The sequence below is a fragment of the Aplidium turbinatum genome, chromosome 11, assembly GCF_918807975.1.
Source record: "Aplidium turbinatum chromosome 11, kaAplTurb1.1, whole genome shotgun sequence".
Classification (NCBI taxonomy): domain Eukaryota; kingdom Metazoa; phylum Chordata; class Ascidiacea; order Aplousobranchia; family Polyclinidae; genus Aplidium; species Aplidium turbinatum.
Window position 1 is genome coordinate 7,687,860 of NC_137482.1, and position 15,368 is coordinate 7,703,227.

Below are 15,368 nucleotides of genomic sequence, written 5' to 3' on the forward strand. Positions count from 1 at the left end.
GATAAGATCGCAAACAATTTCAGATTCTAGATAGTTACCACCTACCTTTGAACAAACGTATGAATGAAGGTTAATTCTTGACACGTTTAGCAGCCATGAAGCCGACCATTTATGCTTTGATCCAACGTAAACAGTCTTCCAATCTTGTCTTTGGTTTAGGAAAGCATATGAAAGTGATATCTTTGCATTTCTCTGGATATTTGTCGTCAAAATTGCAAGTGCCACAACTAAATCTCTTATTTACCACCACGAAAACAACATAAACGTGACCAAAACTGCACAAAATCAATGCTACATAATTGGCCAGCAAAGATAGCTTGCTCTCATGCGCTCTGATTGGCTGAACGTTGCTAGGCGATGGATCGGTCTAGTGACAATTCAATAGTACAAAAGCAGACAAAATCACACAAAATATACACAAGCATGCACACACTCCAGTCAAATTTGAAGTTTGCAAGTTGGCATGGCCAGTGTAAGTATTTTCTCTCATAATTTGCAATAAAAAATTATTTATGAAACAACGCTTCAGACAGAAAAATACAATTTTACTTCACATAAACAACATTTTACTGTTTTTGTGTGGTAGCCAGTAGTCCCTTCAACATGTCAATTCGCAGTGTGACCCAATGTCACTTTCAAGTTTCAACCAATCAAAACATGTTTGCGTGGCTACCGTCCAATTAAGACTCTTCTAGTACTCAACCAGAGAGTTTGGTTCTGAATCTTTATCCTCGGACTGTCAAAGCCTTGATTGGTTATTCCTGGTAGTTTCGCATACTTGTAGAAGCTTTTGACGGAGGGCCGGGCACTGAGATTGGCAGAGTGAAGTTTCCAATTGTTATTAAAGTGTTGTTGCTAGGAAATTATCCCATCCACTAGGTGCCGCTGAAAGGAGAACAGTCCTGACAAATGCGTTGCTCAAGCGCACACCGCGAAAGCCGAACCAGCACCGCTTGAACTCGAGTCAGACGCGTAACGACTGAGCTAATAAGGTGGACTGCTTCTCCATCATCAGCATTAGACGCCGATGTTGTGCTGACTGACTTCGATAATCTTCGCTTTTCTTCGTCAGGGTAATCGTCTTTGGAAGGCAAAATGGTGCCCAGATCGGAAACGGTCGGTCTGAAGTGGGAGATGTGTGTGCAAGCTTACCACCTTGTTTCTACTAATTCTAAACTGCTAACAATTGAAGATAAACCCTAATTAGGTAGGCTATCACTTTATAATCACGATGCTATTTCGTCCAATCACAGCTATTCGTTTTTTTTTGTGATGTGGTCCTTATCAAACAGCCGCTAATCTAGTGTTATCACTTGTTAGACACCACCTTTAGCCACGATTACACTAAATCTGTCAGCAAACAGCTTACGGTAACGCCGTTTTCTTGGGCCTAACAAGCAGTGCTGTATTCGAGGGCATACGGCGGTATACGCAGTATACTCTCTGCTTTTTCGAGCAATTATAGTATGCCCTCTTGGTTTTCCAAAAATAAATAATTTTGTACCTCTCGTCCAATTTTAATGTTGATAATTCATGTTATGGTAGAATAAAGATTAGTATTTTGCAGGTTGTGTAGGCTATTATTTATCATTTTGACAAATCTGATAGTATATCCTGTGCTTTTTTTACGAATACAGCACTGCTAACAAGTGCCATTTGGGTGAACCTCTTCATAAAAATAGGATAAGAACACCCAATCAAACCCCAGAGCAAATCCAGCTCGTAACGTCACGGGAAGCAATTGTTGAAATTAGCAAACTTACCTCAATACAAATAAAGGTTTCTTGCGATCTGTGTTATTTTATTGACAAACTTTCAATGCAAGTTGAGCTTACAAATCAACAACCAATAAAAACTGTCAAACTAGCGTGGCTTTTGTAAGAAATGATTTAAGCCTATGCGCTATAATTTTGCAGTAGAAGACAAGGGATGACAGAATGACATGACTATAAAGACCGTGCCAAAATCTGAACCTGCCCAAACCTTGTGAATGAAGTTACTTTGTGCTTCAGGAGGTGCAATCGCCTCACATTAACAGAATAAAAATAATTAAATATGCTCCTATATTCAGTTACTGAACTTTGGGGAATGAGAAGATTAGGTTTTCATTGCAGGCCATGCGATAGCCTACTGGGTAGAGATAGGATGTGTTTTTCAACATCCAGTTCAAGCCGGGTGATGTAAAGTTTATAGTTAGTGAGAACACCAGTAGGGGATTCTTTATTTGAATTAAAAGTATCCAATTTACGTTTAATGCTGTGTTCCTATATAATATAAATCACTGCAGAAAGTTTCAGTAGAACCAATTGAAAGCGATGTTCCAACATTGCACGAGGTTGATGAAAATATCGAGATACGCTAAAAGAATTTACGTGGTTCATAAGCATTGAGGAACTGTATTTTAATTATTCTATAAATTCTATTCACTACAACACCAGCCACTTTATGAACCGATACAACATTAATAAATCAAAGCTTCCTTCGCTGTTTTATGCAGTTTAGGATCCAGTTTCCAAACTTTGTGTTTTCCTTTTACAGGAAATTTCAAAGCTAGTTCGTGAGGGTTTTCACATACAAAAACAAAAGCTGAACCCGATTCTCCCAAAGGATATGATTTAAGATATTGCTCCTGGGACATTACATCTTTAACGCCTACACAGCCTAGCAGACATCCAACGGGATATTCAGTTGGAAACTCCGGCATTTCAGAAATCCGTTGCGATGCTTCCCAGTGTTGCCGATGCTGATTTTCCACTTGTTCAATCTGATCTTTCGTGGGTTGCTTTGCAGCTGCAGCTATCCACAGCCGTCCACGATGGCTTGAATACCTGGCAACATGAAATGCGAATCAACACACTTTGTCCTTTACTTACAGAAATTACACGGGCATAGCAAAGCACACTTTCTTCTTTGTCGTCACAATATTTTTCAACCAACCATCCCTTATATTGATTGAAATTTGCATTACTGCTTTAACAACGCAGCAAATAGAACAATAAACACACAAATTGGACACCAACACAAAGATAGAAAAACCAAACTAATTAAACATAAGAACCAAACTAGAACTTTTAGCAAATCATAACAACAGAAATTTATTAATACCAATGCACTAGCCACTGGTATTCTTTTTTGACCTACACTCATTGCAATTGTTAGGTTGTAGTTATGTGGCAATGTTATTCACTGATCCCCCCCTACAGTACACCTTCTACAATAGCTTATGTTCAAATACAGACGGTATAAGCTTTAAGTCATACAATTTCAGAACAAGAACAGCAAAACATTCTCGAAACGTAGAGTACTTGTTTCTAAATACAGAAGCAAAAAATTAAAAATTGTGATTAAAATAATTAAACCTGGACTCCCTTACCATGACCTTCCTTCGTCACGTTTTATTCCGGAAACCAACAAGGATGCCCAAGGTTGGTGCATACTTAAACACATTCCCGGATCTGACATCTCTAAGAGTTGCTTGTCTTGCAATCGATTGCTGGATCCAGTCCACAAATTTTTTACAGGTTTATCAAAAGTATCCAAGTTGGTTGGAATAAAAGTAGGTAGGTCTCCTTTTATTGATGGATTGACGAGACCAGGAAAGTTTTCCTTAGCATTTTCTTCAATGGAAAATTGATTTTCAGTAAAAGATTCACTGAAATCCGATCTGAAATTAGCTGCCATAACTTCTGGGTCATTTTCGGCATCGAGATCATCTGGAGTATATTCTTTGACTTGTCGCCCAGCAAAATCAAGGGTAAACTGAAATAAAAGCATCACAGTCAAGTGAATGAAATGAGACACACAATTACTGTTCTGGTAAATAACAAAAGTTTGATCAAGACAAGTTTTGATTTTTAAAATCAAATCAACCATAGCCTACACACTACACATGTTCCTGTGCTAGAATATGTAGTGAACAGGATATGCACAACTGCACACAATATTACAATAAAGTGCAGTGTACTTAGTACTAAGTAACCAACTAGAATTACATTATCACAAAGACAGCATTGTGCTTTGTGTGTATGGTTAGAGCCTCTGGGGTCAAAGGTCGATACGCTGTTTCCACCACTTCATGCGGACATCGCCCTCGCTGCACTAGGAGGCTACCACAACAGCCAGGTCATCTAATCTAAGACACGTCGGTCTTCTGTACGACGTGATGGCACAATTTTTTATGACGTGGTTGGTATGTTCTCCTGCGCTACCCTGGCAGGGATGATGCTACCCATAAATGGTGAGCAGAAAAATGGACTACTCTGAATAAAGTTGCCACTACCATTTTGCGTGAATGTGAAAAGAACAGACACCACGTCAGCTGCATATAATACCTTAGTTATAGAAAGGCTTTTTTACAATGACGTTTCAATTGCATACCTTCTTATTGAGTCTAGATCCGTGTTTGAGTTCCCAAACTTCTGCCTGCTTCTTTTTCAAAAGATTCCTTTCCTTCTCACTCAACCAAATATTTGTGTCAGTAGAATAGTAATCCGCTTCATCGTCAATAACTTTAGTACGTTGCACACACGTGCGATCGTAATTAAGCAAGCGTTCCTTGTAAGCCTGTGCTTTTTCAAGAGCACCAGTAATGTTTTCATCAGTTTCTGAACAAAAATAACAAAACTGTAGCTCTGCAAGCTGGCATGAGTTAAATACAAGTCAAGTAGGTATATTTTTCTGTCAAGATGATTCAGATTTTTGATGAAGTGATCTAGATCAGGGGTGGGCAAGCTTTTAGGACCATGGGCCAAAAATTTTTACTCTTTGACAAGGGGACCATGTGAGCATAGTTAGCAATGACAAACCTTGTTTAGCTTCCACACTGCAACTGTTACTATATGTAAGCAATACTTGATTAAGTTTGACACTCACAAAGCTTTGAAAACTTTACCATACAAGCTTTTCTATAAATCTGGAGATGAAACAGGGACTGGGATGTCTAAAAAGAACAGGTGAAAAATCAGGCAGACAAAGTCGGACTAAAGAAAGACGATGAGATGGACAGAGAAAGATGGAGAATAGGCGTGAAGGCAGCTGCAATCGCTGCAAAGAAAGATTTGGGCACCGCCACTAGTAGGGACAAAACCGAATTTGGATGATGATAGGCCTAACTCAGTCAATAAAAAAAAATTATTAGTAACAGCATTAAGTAATTATTCAAGCAGCAAAAAACTAGAAATGACTAGTGTATGGAATCATTTTGTTTATATACAAATCTTGTACCGGTACCAACATAATGCAAAATAACACATTTCAAAGCACTTACGTATTTTTTTTAGCGCAGCTCCTCCAGGGATTCTTGTTAACTTATTGTGTAACTTGTCACTTTTTTTATTTTTTTTTGCAAGGATTTCTTTTTCTTCCTTTGTACAAACTAAATTTCCACAAAATAAACAAGGTCCTGAACCTTCCTGTTCACATACAACTCTCCCACAGCTCAAACAGTTGTTGATGAGCCTACAGAAAATTTTTATTTGATGCAAATAAAATAAATACGAATAAAGAATTACCTTTGAATTTTTTACAAAAATGCAAAACAAGAAATACATTGTTAACTGCCATAATTCTTAGGTTCCTATCTGCTATAGATGCATTACTGCAGTATTGAGATCCTTAGGTTAAAATGGCATATCACTGTCTGCAGTTGTATCTTTAGCCATAATCCTAGTAAAGACAAGTAAAAAAGTTCAAAATTATCTGCAATCGACTTCTGGAAGCAAAAAATTAATAAAGAAACATGACATCACAATAAAAACGGACATCGCCCATTTTGAATTTTAGTTGACAACATATATATATTAGAACATCATAACCAATAACCATACTTGTGTTTCTGAGCTTGACATTCACATGAGTTACGTCCAGGAATCATAACAGCATTAGAACGTACTTTCCCATCTTTTCCATAAAGAGAAGTGTAATTGCTCTTTTTCTTTGTATTTTTGCTCGGACTGTTATCTGGAAGGTTTTTCTCAACAGTAGTCATATCAAATGGATTTTTTGAAAACTTTGTATTATTTGTTAGTTTGTACTTTTCAGCCTTTGGTTTGTTATAAGTATCATCTTTTCTGTATACTGTAACATTTTCAGGAATAAAAAATCTTTGCCAACGTATCATAAGCTCTCGAACAAAATCTTTTTGAGGTCCATTCAATTTATCAGCATCAGTGCTTCCAGTCAAGAGCTCTTTTACATAGTCAGCCATGTCCTCTTGGTTTTTAATAGAAAGCAAATAACTGCTTATACTTTGCACAGAGTCAACATCTATTCCAAGCAGGTTCATCAACTCTTCACTCACCCACTTCTCCAGTTCAACAGAAGTCATTGCATATGTTTAAACAGCAAAGCAACTATGACCAAGATAAATTACAGGTGCAATAATAAGTTGATGTGTCCTGTTGAGAACACAAGTGCATTGGCAAGTTAATAGTTGAACTGCTAACCCAAACAATATCATAGACATGCTAGTCTGCTTTTAGCCACTGGCAACATGCAAAATACTGACTAGATTTTGCTAGTCGTGTTGACTTGAAACTCAGAAGATTTGGCAATACCAACGCAAGTGAAATTTTTGTAAATTCTGTATACTTAAAACCAAAGTTGTAGGCTATATTTCATCAATTTTGCCGGCCATTGTGTACAAAACCAAGGTACTTGTAGCTTGGAGAGTCATTAAATTGCACTAACGCGGCAAGCTTCGCAAAGTTAGGCTTGTACATTTGGTAATAGTAATTAGGCAAATGATCCTTAGGAGTCCAGCACTTTTTCTTACCTCTAAAGAAGTCGAGCAATAGTAAACAGCCCTGTAACTGGTTGTCTGTGTCTTGTTTATACAGGTTTTCACCAAAGTCAGATTTGGGTTGCGCTCAAAAAAGTTTGAAAACCGCTAGTTAGAAAAAATCAGCCACTGATCTAAAAGGGCATGTCAAAAGTCTCCAGCTTCTTTCGGCTAGAATGTAACATGTGAGCATGCCAAAAATGCAAATAACACATATGCACAACACTGGAAAAACATTAAACAATGCAAAACAACATAATGTAAATGAAAAGAATCCTACAGTACTTATTAACAAACTATAAAAGCATAACTGATTTAAAATTTTAAGAAGTCTTTTGAAAAAACTTGCCATAGTTTTTGCCACAAACAATCTGTTCCAGCAATTCCTTGTTCGTAGAAAATACTTTCTGCATCTCATGACAGCTCAAGTCTAGGCTTGCCTTTTCTTGTAGCAAATATTTCACTAAGTCGTTTCTTTTCTTGGTTCACTGAGCCGAAACAAGAGCACCTGCTCCACAAACGCATTATTGACCGGAAGAGAGACGATGACGCTAACCAGCTTGTAGAGCAACAAAAAAGATTTGTCTCTAGTGAAGATCTTCATCAACTTGTCCTGAGGTTCATCCATTCCTTACGGAACACAACATCTGGAATCTTCTTGAGCAGAGCAATGACAGCTGAGACCTCATGGAAAAACTCATGCTTCATTGCCGGATCAATTTGTTTCGCTAACCCCTTAACTTTCTCACACTCAATTGTTTGATATCTTAGCTCAGGGTCCAGTTGATGTGTGTTAAAATGTTGGATGCTTCTCAAATTGATACCACTCATCGATATATTCCCAAACAAAGATAGAAGATTTGTAAATGTTAAATGTTAAAAATAAAACAAAAAAAGGACACAAGTCAAAAACAAGGACATTTCTTAGTAATAAGGAGTCTAAGGACAATTAATTTTTCTAAGATGTTGCCTTTTAAAATAAGGACAATTCTTAGAAATAAGGGACGGTATGGCAACCCTGGATACGGGACTAGTTTGAACGGTAACGCCTAGAACATCACACAACTAAGGCGATAAATAAAATTGAATTGAGTCCTGTCTTTGTCACGAGTTACCAAGGGGGGTGGGGACTTATATACCAGTCCCAGGTATACAAGTCCCCCCCACCCCCCTTGGTAACTCATGACAAAGACAGGACTCAATTCAATTTTATTTATCGCCTTAGTTGTGTGATGTTCTAGGCGTTACCACTTTGAACGGTAGGCACTTTAACAAGCAGATTTCTAATAAAACCACGAACCAATCAGAAGCTACTCTGTTCATGACGTTATCAAGGCTGCGTTTGGGAAGAATAAAGAAAAAACGTATATTCTAGTTAAATTAAATCATCGCTTTGCCATCGGTTGACTTGGCGCATTAGGTTAGGGCGGTGGTAGCCATTACATTGACGTGGGTTTCAATCCCACCTCTGCTATAGCTCTTTTTTCTTTTGTAATTACCAAACAAAGTTCAAAGTAATACCTGATTCTCTGGCTGAATGCTGGAATGGTCACAATTGGACAGATAACGTAGCTCTGATTGGTTCGTGGTTGGATTGGACAGAAGTCCATGGATTGGATGTCTGCATGATAAAGTGCCTTTCGGATCACAAAGTGAACATTAGAACATGATCATCGATTTAACAAAGAAGAAAATGAGCATAAGGCAAAACAGAGTAGTTTACGTCACAAAACCGACAAACTAATATGAGTGACTAACATTTTAGAAAAAGAAGAATAAGCAGCAAAGAAAAAGGCAGTGGCTATTTGACCGGCGCCGGTCTTTGAATCTGAAACACTATTTGACCGGTCATGACGTCACTCTATAGGCACTTCTTTCTTTTTCTCTTTCAAAGCAAAAGACGAGAAGAGTGCGTATATAACTTGTAAATTCGACGATTATGTTCAACTGATTGGATGGCGCGTGGGTTACGTCTCTGGTTGGTGTTTCAAAGGGAATGAGTTCGATACTTCGCGGAAGCGTTTTTTTTTTTTAATTTTTAACTAAATTTTGACCCGAAGTGACTCAATCGTTAGGCTGCTGCATTTTTGTAGTCAATTTTTATTTTCGGAAGCCTACAGCCCAATTTTTTATGTCTTTTCAACTATGAGTAATAAAGTCAGAGTTTTTAATTTTCTTGAATTTGAGAATTTCTCTGGATAATTTTTCGTCATAAGAGGATGTGACCGTGTTTGCCGAACGGCGCAAAAATGTAATGCGTCGTTCGGCAAACACGGTCACATCGCAAAAATGTAATGGGTCGTTCGGAAAACACGGTCACGGAAAATTATCCAGAGAAATTCTCAAATTCAAGAAAATTAAAAAACTCTGACTTTATTACTCATAGTTGAAAAGACATAAAAAATTGGGCTGTAGGCTTCCGAAAATAAAAATTGACTACAAAAATGCAGCAGCCTAACGATTGAGTCACTTCGGGTCAAAATTTAGTTAAAAATAAAAAAAAAAAACGCTTCCGCGAAGTATCGAACTCATTCCCTCTGGAACACCAACCAGAGACGTAACCCACGCGCCATCCAATCAGTTGAAGATAATCGTCGAATTTACAAGTTATATACGCACTCTTCTCGTCTTTTGCTTTGAAAGAGAAAAAGAAAGAAGTGCCTATAGAGTGACGTCATGACCGGTCAAATAGTGTTTCAGATTCAAAGACCGGCGCCGGTCAAATAGCCACTGCCAAAGAAAAAAAAGCACAATTATTTTCTTAGCAGTTTAGCTGATGCTTTTTTTTTGTTAAATTGATGGGCATGTGCTACCGTATGCTTTACCCCTGGAACTAGACTATAGATCAGGGGTGACGAACCTTTTTGCGGTCGCGGGCCACTTTGTCAACAACACATGAGTTATCGGGCCACAGAACTTTTTAATCGTAACCTACTATGAAATCTTTTAGAAGCGACTCATGATATTAGGCTATTCATGAAAAGTAACAAACGGCAAATGAAAGTAATAAAACCCACACAGTTGAAATTATCTTACGAGGAATCGAAACATACGGTACAACAGTAAAAAATAAAAACAAATCAACTTGAGCAAAAAGGATAGAGCATCAGTACTTGCACCATAGATATCTTACGTCTTATAGAAAACAGTGCACGTTTGTGTGCACTTGAATATGAATAAGCACATCCAGGAATGCAGCAATTTCGCATAGCCTAATTATATTGAAATACAGCAACCAAGCTACTGCAAAAAGGTACACTTCTCAAGTGGTTGTAACTTAGACGAGCCTATTGGAAACCTTAAGCTGATGCAGTAACGAAAACGAACTGTACGGTATAATAGTTTACTAGTCCATACTACGATTTGATGCTATCCCTTGATTTTTATGCAGCTGCCAGAAAGTTACGGTAGTCTGTGTCACAGGGTTGTCAGACAGCTTTTGAGAAAAAAAGCCAAACAATGTCGAAAAAAGGGCCAAACTAGGTAAAAAACAGCCAAATTGTTCAATAACGTTGTTAATAATACATAATAACGTTAACAATAACGTCAATAACGTTACAACAACATGGTCTACATTCTACAAGAACAATTCCAAATCTTCATCTTCTACAGTGTTTCCACTCGAATCTTTGGTATTGGCATAAACCTTGTCAGCAAAACACTGTCTAAAAAATCGTAATAACGCTTTTCAGTTTCAATTTCTGAAAGACATTTATTTAAATAGCTAGTTTGATAGTATGTGCCAACTGTTTCCAAAAAGAGCCAAATACTGAAAACAAAGGGCCAAGGGGCCAAACAACTTTTTTTTGCGCCAACTGCCTCTAAAAAGGGCCAAATTTGTGAAATTTGGCCCCAAAAGGGCCAATCTGTCAAGCCTGGTCTGTGACTGTGATTTGTTTTCAATCGCCAGAATCTCCATAAAGCAGTCCATGCGGAACGAGAATGTGACGTCATCACAAGCAATCCATACGTCAACTTGAAAATGAAGAAAGTTTTATGTAAACAAAAACCAAAAAAATATATTAAAAATAAAGTTGTTTTGCTGTGCCAAGTTTGAAGTACATGCATACAGCCATAGCTACCCTGTTAGCCTTCAAACATTGTTACGCACCACTGAGTTGCATATCTATTTATGTAAGATATCTATGCTTGCACTGATAATGAAGACAGTTTAATTTTCGAAGCGTTTGCTTTCATGTGAGTATGATTTCTTCTTTTTTTGGCTCTATCCATTTTGCTCAAGTTGACTAAATGTTTCGACCATTATGCTCCGAAACAACAAATCAGTTAACTTAATGAGATTTTTTTTTCAAACAACAAACAAAAGCCCATGCCAATCATACAGCTGAAGCTATCTAATGCAGCATTAAAGTATAAAATATTAAAAAATAACATTGAAGCATTGAATTTTTTTGCTTAGTGAGATTTTTGGAAAGTTTTTTTCTTGACTAATGTTCAATATTATCTAATGCAGCATTAAAGCATAAAATATTAAAAAATAACATTGAAGCATTGAGGTTTTTTGCTTAGTGGGATTTTTGAAAAGTTTTTTTCTTGACTAATGTTCAATATTCGAACAGACGATGTGGTCGAACAGACGATGTGGCAACACTCAACTGCATACTAAGATTTTCATCTGTCAGCCTTGACCTGTAACCACTTTTTGTAAAGTGCATTTTAGAAAAGAACTGTTCGCATAGGTACGTGCTAAGGTACGCATAGCACGTACCTATGATCTAAAAAATCGTAATATTTTCATATTTTCATAACTCAATAATAGTGTTTTGTTTATTTTCCAAAGTATTTCTCGCATGCTCACACCACTTAAACCAGACCTGTTTTTTTTGTTCTTTTTCGACGCTTATTGGCCGCCGTCCTATTTTGTTACACAAAAGTGGATTCTTTGATTATCCTGACTACAAGTTATAAATGCAGGTGTTGGTGATTTTTCTTTTTATCTGTTTTGTTGCAAAGTCATTTTGTAACCTTTCGTGTCCTGCGTCATTGGTTGTGTATTCATCTGTTGGTCATACTTTGTTTGTTGCAATGTCTGCGGATTGTAAAAACTTGTATTCAAAAAACTCCTTCTCTTTAACTAACAATATTAATAGGAACCAGCTATCGATTTTACATGTAAACATGAGAAGCCTAGTTGGCAACTTTGAAAAATTAGAATCACTACTTGTCGAAATGCAAGAAGCACCGGACCTTATTGCTGTGTCAGAAACCTGGCTGAATGAAAATCGATTGCAATTTGTTAGTTTGCAAGGCTATAATTTTGTCCACTTTAATAACAAACGAACTGATGCTAAAATACAAGCAGGCGGTGTCGGGCTATACGTAAGCAGTTCAATAAAGTATAATCAAATTAATAATTTAAGTTTAAACTTACAGGAATGTGAAGATCTCTGGGTGGATATTACTTTATCAAACAGTAGACAATGCACAGTTGGTGTAGTATACAGGCATCCCCAAAATAAGCTAATTGAGTTTCAAAACAAATTCTGTGAGTGCATTGATTCGTTAAACAATTTCAAAAAGGAATATTACATATGTGGTGATTTCAATATTGATATTCTAGCCAAGACAAAAAATTCTGCTGTAAAAAATTACTGTGATGCATTTCTCTCTTTAGGCTGCAATCAATTAGTACAATCCCCAACCCGTGTAACTTCCACAAGTTCAACTTTAATCGATCATGTATACAGCAATGACCAAACTAATAAAATTCAATGCCATGTTCTTATACATGATGTTTCTGATCACTTTCCGATTGTAGTTGTGATAAACTCTATAAAACCAAAACAAGAAAAGTACACACAAAAAATAAGGAATATGAAAAACTTTGTTGCTGATGAATTCGTTTGTGACCTGGAAAATAGCTTGACCAACCAATACACAGAAAGGAATGATTCAGTTCATAACAAATTCAATCATTTCATCGACACTTTTAATGAAACTTTAAACAAGCATGCACCTTTACGATTGTTGTCTCGAAGAGAAAGAAAACTCATGACCAAACCATGGCTAACAAAAGGAATTTTGAACTCCATCAAAACTAAAAACAGACTATATCACTTAAAAATTAAAGACCCAACAAACACTTCTGCACAAGCAACATACAAAAAGTACAGAAATGTACTTACTCATACCAAAGAGCAAGCAAAAAAAATGCATTACAGTTTTCTTATTACGCAAAGCAAGCACAACACTGGAAAAATATGGAAAACCATAAATGACATCATCAGGTACAAACATAAGCACACAGCTCACATACCAGAAGAAATAATTAGCACTGACAATGAAAAAATATCTGACCCTGCACAAATAAGTAACTGTTTTAATGATTATTTCACAGACATTGGACCTTCCATGGCATCTAAAATCCCTCTGCCGTCTCCTGGCTCATTACTGAAATTGCAAAGTGTTCCATTCTCCTTTTTCCTAAAACCTGTCACTCAAGAAGAAGTATTAAAACATCTTAATAATCTTTCTGTCTCTAAAAGTACAGGACACGATGGAATACCTATAAAATTTGTCAAACTATCCTCACCAATAATCGCCCCTTTCCTCACCAACTTATTCAATGAGTGTATCGATAAAGGTGTATATCCTGATGTACTAAAGGTAGCTCAAGTTACCCCAATCTTCAAAAGTGGTTCCAGGAAAAATTGTTCCAACTACAGGCCCATATCACTATTGTCCCCTTTCACCAAAATATTCGAAAAATGCCTGTATGAACAAATGTACAATTATCTAACAAAAAAAGACCTGATCACACCACATCAGTATGGATTTAGACCACAATATTCCACTTCGTTAGCTGTGTCAAACGTTTGTGATAACATCTTAACTAACCTAGATAATAAAAATACAACTTGCTCTGTGTTTCTTGATTTAGCTAAAGCCTTCGACACAGTTGATCACACTATTCTCATACAGAAACTGCAAACATATGGTTTTCGAGGCCTTCCATCACAATTGTTAAAAAGCTATATCAGCAATCGTCTACAGCACACGGTCGTCAATGGAATCTCTTCAAACTCAAGACAGGTTACCTGCGGTGTGCCCCAAGGATCGACATTGGGACCCCTTCTTTTCTTACTTTATATAAATGACTTACCAAATTCAACAAACATGAATGTTAAACTATTTGCTGACGACACCAATCTTACCATGAGCGACAAATGTGAAATAAATTTGCAGAACAATGTGAATGCCGAAATGCAAAAAGTTTACAACTGGTTGAAGCTTAATAGATTATCGTTAAATTTCTCAAAAACTGAATACATGCTAATAACAAATAAAAAACACATAACAAATTTTAACATTAACATTGGTAACACAAGCATTCAACAAAAAGACCAAATAAAATACCTTGGCGTTTACATAGATAACAAATTAACATGGAAATATCACATAGATAAAATTTGTGGAAAAGTAGCAAAAGGTTCATGGGCGTTGCTTAAACTCAGAAATTATGTCAACACAGACACTTTAAAAGATGTGTATCACGCTTTGATTTACTGTCATTTGCAATATTGTATTTCAAGTTGGGGAAAGGCCTGTGACAGTGCACTGGATCCATTAATAAAATTACAAAAAAAGGTTATAAGAATAATTACGAAACAAAATTACTATGCTCACACTAATTTTTTATTTTTCAAAATGAACATCTTGAAACTAAAAGACATACATAACATTGAAATAAAAAAACATATGTACAAAGTTCATATGAATCAGTATCCGTCTACGTATTGTGATTTATTTACAAATGCTTCATCTATTCATCAGCATAACACAAGATATCAAACAAGCAACAACTATTTTATAAATAGATCTAACACAGAATATGGCAAAAAGTCCATGCAGATATTGGGACCAATGCTCTGGTCAGAGGTTCCAAGTAGGCTAAAAAACTTATCATTTCATTGTTTCAAAAAAGAGATCAAAACGTTAATTTTACAAAGCTACAGTGCATCGTAAGTGATATGTTATGGAAACCAACTTGTCAGTTTCTTCGGAAACTTGATTATTCTCTGCTTGCTTCATGGAATTTTGTGTTTAGGCCTACGTTATCATCAATATGTTTTTTTTGTTTTTTTCTGCGTATGTTGTTTTTGAAGCGCGGGAACGTTTCAACGTTTTATTTTCAACGTTTTATTTTTTCTCTTGTAAGCTTACTTTAAATGGCAAAATCGTAATTTCCGTAGGGTGGCAATTGACAAGTAGACCGTATGGTCGTTTCGTTGTCTCCCTGTCGGTATGGGAACTTGTGTAACTTTTGTATTGTGTATATTGCATATTTCAAACATGTACCTATGTTCCTGTTACTGACAAATAAAACATTGATTGATTGATTGATTATCACGGCTCCAACGCTCACAATGCCTGTCCCGAGCAAGCCTGTTAAGCGATGGAACTTCAGAATGGCTAACTGGGAGTACTATAGCCTCCTCACCAACGAAGCCAGGCAGTATCTTCCATCACCACACACCAAGAACGTGGAAGAAGCTTACTAGGACTTTTGTGATGCAATAACATCAGCGGCAAAACACTCTATCCCCCGCGGCCGACGAAAGAACTACAT

General features: G+C 36.7%; 2 protein-coding genes across 3 annotated transcripts in view; both read right to left on the reverse strand.

Annotated features, from left to right (window-relative positions):
* Positions 1-15,368, reverse strand: part of LOC145779452 (START domain-containing protein 10-like) — a 125,719-nt gene that overhangs the window by 20,211 nt on the left and 90,140 nt on the right. The gene's annotated exons all lie outside the window — the stretch shown is intronic.
* LOC145779434 (activating signal cointegrator 1-like) lies at positions 1,792-6,390 on the reverse strand. Of its 2 annotated transcripts, XM_082591025.1 has the most exons (6): positions 6,299-6,378; positions 5,826-5,958; positions 5,267-5,457; positions 4,378-4,604; positions 3,374-3,759; positions 1,792-2,828 (listed from the first exon to the last, which is right to left on the reverse strand). In XM_082591025.1, exons 2-6 carry the CDS (start codon positions 5,870-5,872, stop codon positions 2,462-2,464), a joined length of 1,218 nt encoding a protein of 405 aa, XP_082447151.1. In that variant the 5' UTR covers positions 5,873-5,958; positions 6,299-6,378; the 3' UTR covers positions 1,792-2,461. The 2 variants fall into 2 exon arrangements, with proteins under 2 accessions (XP_082447151.1, XP_082447150.1); XM_082591024.1 differs by having other exon boundaries at positions 5,826-6,390.

Coding starts and splice junctions, on each gene's coding strand:
- LOC145779434 (XM_082591024.1), bottom strand. CDS start 6,325: ATGACTTCTGTTGAACTGGAGAAGTGGGTGAGTGAAGAGTTGATGAAC. Junction 4,605..5,266: donor AGCTGCGCTAAAAAAAATAC/GTAAGTGCTTTG, acceptor ATTTTTGTTCAG/AAACTGATGAAAACATTACT. Junction 3,760..4,377: donor GATCTAGACTCAATAAGAAG/GTATGCAATTGA, acceptor CTTTTATTTCAG/TTTACCCTTGATTTTGCTGG.